The sequence below is a fragment of the Equus asinus genome, chromosome X, assembly GCF_041296235.1.
Source record: "Equus asinus isolate D_3611 breed Donkey chromosome X, EquAss-T2T_v2, whole genome shotgun sequence".
In the NCBI taxonomy this organism is placed as follows: domain Eukaryota; kingdom Metazoa; phylum Chordata; class Mammalia; order Perissodactyla; family Equidae; genus Equus; species Equus asinus.
Window position 1 is genome coordinate 48,828,170 of NC_091820.1, and position 9,985 is coordinate 48,838,154.

General features: G+C 38.5%; 1 protein-coding gene across 1 annotated transcript; it reads left to right on the plus strand.

The window, feature by feature from the left end:
- The first annotated feature begins 5,184 nt into the window (after positions 1–5,184).
- LOC139042729 (ferritin heavy chain-like) lies at positions 5,185–9,457 on the plus strand. Its single transcript, XM_070502695.1, has one exon. It carries the CDS (start codon positions 8,540–8,542, stop codon positions 9,086–9,088), a length of 549 nt encoding a protein of 182 aa, XP_070358796.1. The 5' UTR covers positions 5,185–8,539; the 3' UTR covers positions 9,089–9,457.
- Positions 9,458–9,985: the final 528 nt, after the last annotated feature.

Below are 9,985 nucleotides of genomic sequence, written 5' to 3' on the forward strand. Positions count from 1 at the left end.
GCCTTGCAAGAAGCTTCCCAGAATGCTGGGGAACCTGGATGTTCACATTGAGGTCTCTCTTCCCCACTGGAGAACCCTCTCGGTGTGACTTTCTGCCGGCCTGGAGGAGGGGCTCTGTGGTCAAAGTGAAACTGCTCTTCTTATACTTCTGATGTTGTTTTTCTCAGTTTTTGTGGTCCAAGGTGGGTTCTTCAGCCTCACTCCCAGGTTCTGAGATTTTCCAAAGGCATTCTTGTCTGTGGATAGTTGCTAGTTGGTCTTTCTGTGAGGAAAACTAATGCTGGGAACCTCCTATTCAACTATCTTGTTGATTTCACTCTCCCAACCAGACTCTCTTTCTAGCATCCAGGGGGAAGTAGTAACTTCTAAAACTCACTCAAATCTACCAGACATTGCACATTTACAGTTTTTCCTTCATTGCCTTAAATAAAAATATATTTAGCTTTGTGAACTATCATATTTTTCACAATACAGTACAGAACACCAGTACCAGTGTTTAGTGGATCTGTATTCAATAGAGTAAAGTAAGATGTGTACTCTTTAAATAATTTAAAATATGTACTACTTTACTACTATACTATCTTATTACCACAATCCAAATTAAGGTCCAAATTTTAGCTAACATTAACATTAGCTATCAAAGCCTGATATGTACATACAAACGCATGCATTCAATACACATGTACACTGCATGGCTTTCTAAGATGCTATTGAAGCTATCACAAAGTGTGAATTAAGATGTTATTTTATTAAAAAAAGTTCTAATATTATATTACCTGTTTTCTTGTGTTCATTTGACCCAACAGCTCTCCTTTGCAACAGGATAATCTGAGGATGCTCTACATCATCCAGCTATGAAGTAGTTTTATAAAACCAGGTGTCCCATACAGACACTTACTCCAATGACCTGCTTTAATTCAGAATGTAACCCAACCAAATATATTTAATAGCGTGGCTAGGAAAATCACCACCATGGTTTATAAAACAGTGTCTCTGGAGAAAAGGAAGCGGACTCTTGGCTCTGCACAGAATCTTATTATTCCTATTTCCATTTCCCCCTCCTACATTGATAACAACTGATTAAACTGAATATGTTTTTTCATCTTGTAGCTGCAATCTCTATACACAAACTGATTAACTGAAATACCTACATTAATGTGATCAATATATTTGTCAATCTATAATGATGTAGGAGTTGATTTTCATAATTTTGGGAGTTGAGCACCTTGATTCATTCATAAACTATTATCTTTTTTCTAAATATTAGGGATTATTAATGTGGAAAAGAAAAAAGAATTAAGGGGGAAGGGCCACATAGAGAAAATTGATTTCCCTGCAGCATAATTAAGGAATACATTTGATTAAGGACCAAAGTGATGATGCAGGAGGGAATAAAAGCATTGATAATTGATAGAGATCTAGTGAAATAGGAAAGCAATTGTAAATAGACTATTTTGAACACAAAACTGACAATTCCAGTTACCATTACTGTTTTTAGTCCTTGACAGTTAAGATCTGAGGAATGATAAGCAATGTTTCAATAGCTGCATGTACTAGAAAATAATATTGCCTGCCACCAGAAGTTGCTCTCAGCACAGCTCTCCCCAAGCCAGCGACTTGAGCACATAGACAATCAAAGTGAGGAGTATTATCCTTCAAGAATTCTTTCCAGTAGTTCTCTTCCCCTCAATTTCCAGTTTCTACTGCCTCTTCCCTTTCTAATGGGATGCTTTTGGCCTCATCAAGTCCACCAGTCACTCCACAACACATCTTCAATTCATGTCCTGTAAAGGAATGCTAGGTTAGGTATCTGCACATAATCCCTCTTCAGGTATATGTATATACTGGATACATTCATATTACTGCCAATTGTTTAGAAGAATCAGCACTTTTCCAGCAGGAGAAAATTAAGGGATAACATTACTAATGGAGAATGGAGTTATACAGCCGACAGCATTTGACAGATTATTATTTTTTTTATTGCGGTAACAGTGGTTTATAACATTATGTAAATTTCAGATGTACATCATTATATATTTCGATTTCTGTGTAGATTACATCATGTTCACCACCCAACGACTAATTACAATCCATCACCACAGACATGTGCCTAGTCACCCCTTTCGCCCTCCTCCCTCCCCCCTTTCCCCCCGGTAACCACCAATCCAATCTTTGTTTCTGTGTGTTTGTTTATTGTTGTTTTTATCTTCGACTCATGAGTGAGATCATATGGTATTTGACTTTCTTCCTCTGATTTATTTCACTTTGCACAGTGCCCTCATGGTCCATCCACGTTGTCAGAAATAGCCGGATTTCATCGTTTCTTATGGCTGAGTAGTATTCTATTCTGTATGTATACCACATCTTCTTTATCCATTTGTCCCTTGATGGAGACCTTGGTTGCTTGCAAGTCTTGGCTATTGTGAATAATACTGCGATGAACATGGAGGTGCATGTATCTTTACGCCTTCGTGTTTTCGTGTTCTTTGGATAACTAACCAGCAGTGGAATAGCTGGATCATATGGTAAATCTATTTTTAATTGTTTGAGGAATCTCCATCCTGTTTTCCATAGTGGCTGGACCACTTTGCACTCCCACCAGCGGCGTATAAGGGTTCCCTTCTCTCCACATCTTCTCCAACACTTATTGTTTCCTGTCTTGTTAATGATAGACATTCTGACAGATTATTAATGAGCCTTTCCTCATGGGTTGTTTGTCGTGTAAGAAATCAGAACTTAAGAGTGCCATCTGCATTAGCAAAAGTGAAATGGCAATAATCTTTCTACGTAAAGAATATATCCCAAACCATTGATTCGCTTTACGATAAATGAGGTTTAAAATCATTTGGGAAGAAAGCAACAAAATGTCAGTATTTCCTAGAAATTTGAAACTCTCTAAATATGTTTAACTGACCTTAAATATTCAGAGATGTATTCAGAAAATGGCAAAAGCCTTCAAGAAAATAACTCAAGAGGACATTGTTTATTTTTAATGTATGAGCAAGAATTGGAGAATGAAAACGTCAGAGGGAAGGCAATAAGTGTGAATAATACACAGAAAACACTTTACAAACCTTCTACTTGAGAAATTGTGTTTTTTAACACTGGCTGGTTGAGGTAATTATCATATTTTTATGAAAGAGGCTTATCAGCAAATAAGCCACTGAGAGTGTGGAAGAAAAGTTTAGAAAATTAAAAAGTGAGAGCACATTACTCACGTCAAATTATGAAGAATAATGATCACATTAAATACGTTTATTCTATTAACACTCTGGGTTAACGTTATAGCAAGGTATAGAATCACAGGAACATTTTACAAGGATTATACTTTTTTCCTAACTTGACTGGAAAAACTTACAGTTGATTTTAGTGAAACAAAATATCAGCTTCAACCAAGGAATTCTGGATCTTTAGGTTAACTAACATAATTCCACCAAATATATTTTCCCTAAACATAGTTGCTATGTAGGAAAAGGGGTGAGAACCAGCAATTTCTGTATCTGTGACAACAGAAGTAAAGATCTCAAACAAAACATCATTGAATACATATGAATATTTCAAAGTAAAGATATTAATATATATTCTAATATCAACCCATTAGCAGCTAATTTTTCATTGGTCATATAAGCATTCTGTCAGTGAACAAAGTGAACCTAAACAGACTCTTGGGCCCCTGAGATTAAAGTCAATGTCTGTTGCAATCATTCAGCACAAAGCTGGACACGCATCATGTCCTAAATAGTTATTGATTAAATATTTGGCATGTCCCTGCCATTCTAACTCAATGTTCTCTATCTGTATCTGTGAATTCCATGGATCCGTTCTTGTGTTTACATCTAAATGAAAAATTACCGGACGCATTTTCAGGATTATCTTGATCTCTTTATAGCTCAATACAACCACACAGATACAGTGTCCACATTTGCATGTGGGTTTTGAGTTACACTGAGTGTGATTGCTGCTAGATTGGCATGTCCTGGTGTAAAAATGACAATCGTCCCATGTCCATCCTTATGGTCCTATTGATTTATTTTACCAGCTGCAAAGACTAAAATTTCCTTTCAAAGTGATGACTGGAATATGAAAAGTAGTTTGATAGAACAACACTTCAGCACCTTCACTTATGAAAGGTATTGAGATTTTAATGATACTTCACGAAATCAACAAACAACATCAGAATAAATTATCACTTGACTTTTCACAAATTAATAAAAAAGAACATGGACAGACAGTATTTAAGTGATGGCTTCCACTACCTGAAAGCAGTTTCAACAGCCTCTTCCCTATGAACCCTCTTCATATGAATCATCATATGAGCTAAAGCGTGTCAATCATTTCAGTCAAGAAGAATGTATATTGAGCACGGCACACTCAAAAGAAAACTTGCATCTTGGCAACTAGATCTATTCTCAGCGAGAAGTAATTGTGTTTAAGGCAAAAAGCGTAATCTGATGCCTAATTGGAATTTCTTAATTTTAATTTTATTAGTTTTATAGTTGTATCTGCATATACTTATAAATTGTTAGTTTCACAGTTATAAACGCATGCCCTTAAGCATAGAGATTTTTATACCTGGCTTTACGTTTATGCATTTTAAGTAAAATTATAATAGTAATTTGTCACCATTGGGTGTCTTTGATTTTTTTCTCCTTCTAAAGGAAACAGTTTAAATACACATTCAACATCTCTCCCATTCATTGCTTTAATTTGGAGAAATAACGAGACTAAAGCTTTTAATGGACCACTCAATACTTTAATTCATATTTTTGAGCCCCTTCTATGTGAAATTTAGCATCAAACAAGTTAAACAGTCTTTGGACTAAAGGACCTCATGGTCCAGCCAAATTTTCCAAACTATCTAGAGAGGAATCCTGTTCAGAGTGTCACTCTCTGCTTTACAAGATGTGTACTTGAGCATGTTACATCCTCTCTAATTTACAATTTCTTTGTCTGTAAAATATGGGTGATAACAATAAAAGTTAACTCAGAGGGTATCTGTAATGAGATAATGTAGAGTGAACAGCTCAAAGACAGATAATATTGATTTTGACTTGATAGATAATATTGATTTTGGATTGATATATCACTTTTCATGACCCCTCATTAAATGATTAATTTATACATATGCATGCACACACACACACACACACACACACACACATACATATATGGAGAGTGAGATAAGCCACCAACTGCTGCTACTCATGGTCCACTTCCTTATGAATACATCATCAAGCCTAGCGCATGCACTAATTTTTAAAGATGGGATTACATGGAACATTGAACAGCACTCAGCTGCAAAAAAAATGCAAATGTGAGGAGTTTATAGAACAAGTTTTTGTGTTAGGATGAATAAAAATACCTGGCATATAATAGATGTTCCGTAGAAATATACTGAATGAATGAGAGATAATCACTGACACTGAGTCAGAACTTATTGCCTAATATCAGTTGTGTAACTGTTAGTTCTGTAACAGGTTTAAATGATGAAGGGAACTGAAAGTCAAAAGAGTTTTTACAGATTATATAACTAGATTTTTTATTTGATGACCTGAATTTATTATAAATAATACTGTGATGGTTAATTTTATATGTCAACTTGACTGGGCCAGGGGCTAGCCAGATATTTAGTCAAATCTTATTCCGTGTGTGCCTGTGAGGGTGGTTTTCCATGAGATTAACATTTGAAACAGTAGACTGAGTAAAGCAGGCTGCTCTCCTGAATGTGGGTGAGCGTCACACAATCAATTGAAGGCCTGAATAGAACAAAAATGCTGACCCTCCTCTGAGGAAGAGGGAACTCTTCCTGCTGGACTGCCTTCAAGCTGGGACACTGGTTTTTTCCTGCCTTCAACTTGAACTTCCTGGGTCTCCAGCCTGCTGGCCTTTGGGCTGGACCCACACCATCGGCATTCCTGGGTCTCAAGTTTGCTCCTTACAGATTTGGGGACTTGTCAGCTTTCATAATCACATGAACCAATTCCATATAGATAGATAGATAGATAGATAGATAGATAGATAGATAGATAGATAGATGTATATATGGTTCACTTCCTGTTCGTTCTGTTATTCTGGTGAACCATGACTAACACTGATATAATACAAACATTGACCACAAACATTTCAAAGAAATCTTTATCTTATAGTCCTATATTCATATTTTTAAAAAACATGATCTACTCTGAAGTTTTCTCATTCTATGTTTATATATAGTTTTATATTTCTCACGAAAGAAAAACTGAATGGAATGCTTTGCTTATATATATGTATATTTTCTTCATGGAAATCTGAGGTCCCAGCTCATGCTTGCTTATTGATTTCCCTCAGAAAAGTTAGTTTTTAAACCTTGGGTTTCTCTCAGTTATAATAAATATTTTACCATTACTTTCTTCCCTAGGAGGTAATGATGAGGGATGAAATATCTGAGAAACACCATTATCATTCCTTAGTATACACATAACCATTCAATAGTCTTATTATTTCAAGTATTTGAAGTGTAAAATTGTAGGTAGAAATTAATTATTAAATAATCTTGGGAAATACTGAGAAAATGCTCTACAACATCAAGACTCCTACTTAAATAGATTCTTACAATCAAGTCTAAATTGAAATCTCCCAAGGAAACTTTGAAAGTCTACAATTACATTAAGACTCAACACTGGTGTTAAGAAAACACAGAACACAACTTTATCTCACTCAGAAACTGACCACGTAATTCTCTTCCATCTCTAGTGTGTGATTTTATCATTAAAATCAACTTATGAAATAGACACTGTTGTTATTTTATTTCTTTACAGAATCAGCAATTAAATGTCTCTAGAACTGTTTAAATAAGTTTACATCATGACATTTGATATGTGATCCTTTTCTTTCTTCATAAACTCTGATCATAAAATAGGATAAGCTTCCAAAAGAGAAACAGAGACCAAAAAAGGTGCATTAATCAAAGCTATGGGATTAAATCTTTATGTGAAATTAGGCATTTTATCCTAACTTTACCTGAGAGTACTTATAATATTCTGTCATTCTGTCTTATAACTTGAGAACACAGACCACATTTGATTCTTCTGCACATCTCAAGAATCAAACACAGCGTCTGACACATATTTGGAGTATATGAATGGTTGTTGAATTAATGCACAAATTAATTATAAATACCTAGGTTGATCTTCTGTCTCCCACTATAATATCCTTGAATTCTAAGAACATATTTCGTCTTTTTTATTTCCATGCACATGTGTAATATCTTGTATGTATTTACTTGAGACAATAAGGGGGAAAAATGGTAGTTTTTTTGTTTTGTTTTGTTTTTGTCTGCTTCTCCACTAGAATACAACACTAAGGAAACAGAGACTTTGTTTCTCTTTGTTACTCATATATGCCCAAATCCTAGACCAGCGCCTGGGCCATAGCAGGTAATCAATAAGTATTTGTTGAATGAATTAATGAATGAAGGAAAGGCCATTTGAGATCAGTGGTATTCCCTACCACGGTGGCTCATTCCATACAACATAATTGGGCTTACAAAGAGACTTGTTGAGTGTCAGCGAAAGAACAAATGAGGTTGGAGGGAATGAATACATCCCCGTGGGTAAGTGCTTTCTCTAAGAATGCACCTAAACCTTTTGTTTTCTGCCAGAGAAAAGGGAAGTGTGTACGTAGCCAAGAGGAAGGTAATTGACAAGCCAGGTGAAGGGGGAGAGCAAATCTAGGATATCAGCGATGAGATCATTGAATCTGTCCTACCGGGCTCCAGACAGGGCAGAAGGAACGTGCTTCTAGGACTGTGCTGAAAGATTAAGAGATGAGAGAAAAAAGGGAGTGAAGAACAAGCTCAGAAAGAGTGAAAGACGGAGAGGTGGAAAGATTCACTGAGGCTCTAGAGGTGGTGCTCTCCTGTCAGAGGAGCGTGAACTAGACCATGACTAGAAAGAGAAAAGCGGAGGTCACTGGACTTACTAAGTCTAGGAACCGAGTGAGGAGGCTATCAGAAGTGTCATCAGTATGGATGTTGAAATCACTGATTTATCTAACATTCAAATAAAACTGTGCGATATTAAACATAACTAATGAGACCTCAAAAGCACTATATTTAATGAAACAATCACATTAGGACAATATTCAATTAAGCTGCTCAAAGAAATCATGCAAATGATTAACTTAAGATGCTTGCATCTATATTCATGAATAAAGTTTTAAAATATCATATAGTGCTGACGCTTAGCACACAGTCTCCCGGATTCATCCAAGCCCTGATCCAACCTAGAACACCACGCTTGAGCCCCTCCCAGCTACCCCGCCCACCGTAAAGTAATATAACATAACGTAACGTGACACAATGTGACGTGACGCAACGTAACGTAACGTAACGTAAAACGGATCTCCCCCACCTCCGTAAAATAACGGACACTCCCAATTTGGTGTGACGCCATTTTGGTCGCGAGCCAGAACTGCCACTGAGCCAGAGCTCACCCAACGGCGCCTTCATCACCTACTCTGGGAACACCTTGAGGTCGCCTTCGCCTTCGCGCCTCCAGCCATGGCGACCGCGCAGCCCTCGCAGGTGCTCCAGAACTACCACCCCGACTGCGAGGCCGCCATCAACGGCCAGATCTGCCTGGAGCTGTACGCCTCCTACGTGTACATGTCGATGGCCTACTACTTCGACAGGGCCGACGTGGCCCTGAAGCACTTCTTCCAGCTGTTCCTGCAGCAGTCGCGCCAGAAGAGGGAGCACGCCGAGAGGCTGATGCAGCTGCAGAACCAGCGCGGAGGCCGCCTCCGCCTTGGCGACATCAAGAAGCCAGACCGCGACGACTGGGAGAGCGGCCTGAAGGCCATGGAGTGTGCGCTCCAGCTGGAGAAGAACGTCAACCAGAGCCTGCTCGATCTGCACCAGCTGGCCACCGACAAGGCGGATCCCCATCTGTGCCACTTCCTGGAGAGTCACCTCCTGCTCGAGGAAGTCAAGTCCATGAAGGAGTTGGGGGACCATCTCACCAACCTGCTCAAGATGGGGGCCCCAGCAGACGGCCTGGCAGAGTACCTCTTCGACAAGCTCACCCTGGGGGACGGCAGTAAGAACTGAGTTTGGACTGCTTTCCCCAGAGCCACAGGGTGACTTCCCCTGATCACCATACCGAGCATGCATATTGCAATATTGCCCTTGCAAAACGTTCACTTTTTTTTTCTTCCAGTTTTGCCATTTCTTCCAATACAGTTATGTGGTTCCTAAATAAATAAAGCTCTGTCCTTGATTTCATGTGTGCAGATCTCATCTTTTAAGTTTTAAGTCAGGTATCCAGGAGTCTCTCCGCCCACCCATGTCCCATCCACATGCAGCTCGGGATCTCTGTGGATGGAGGGAGAAGGTATTCCATGGGACCCTGGGAAACACAAAATCAATCTTCCCCTCATAAACAAAGTGGGGGTGTGGGGTGGCTGGTCTGGGACCCTGGTGAATGTGGGTACCTGTGCATGGTAAAAGCCTAAAGACGTGGCCTGAAAATCACAATTGTGATTCCCCAATTGCCTCTGGGGAAGGAGTGAAGGGAATGGGATTGGGCAGGGATTAAAACAAAGGGTTCTTAAATTTTACCTGAAATTTTTTTGATTAATAAAATATGCAAATATTATTGCTTGTTAATGTTAACTAGATAGCAAAGTGGAGACCCCAAAAGCCAGCTTGGCAGACTATCTCTTTGACAAGCTCACCCTGGGCAACAGTGATAATGGTAACTGAGCCTTAGGCTGACTTTCCCATAGACACGGGAGTGACTTCCCAGGTCACCAAGCTGGACCTGCATATTGCCCTTACAAAACATCCAAATATTGTTTTTTCCTTCAATTGTCCCCTTTCTTCCATTAAAGTACCATGGTACCCAAAACCCCAAATTACATCAATAGAAGGAGTGAAAAATATAATGTCAAGGCTGAAAGTCAAATTTGTGATATTGACTATAACGTACAATAATTCTCCCTGAGT

Coding starts and splice junctions, on each gene's coding strand:
- LOC139042729 (XM_070502695.1), top strand. CDS start 8,540: ATGGCGACCGCGCAGCCCTCGCAGGTGCTCCAGAACTACCACCCCGAC.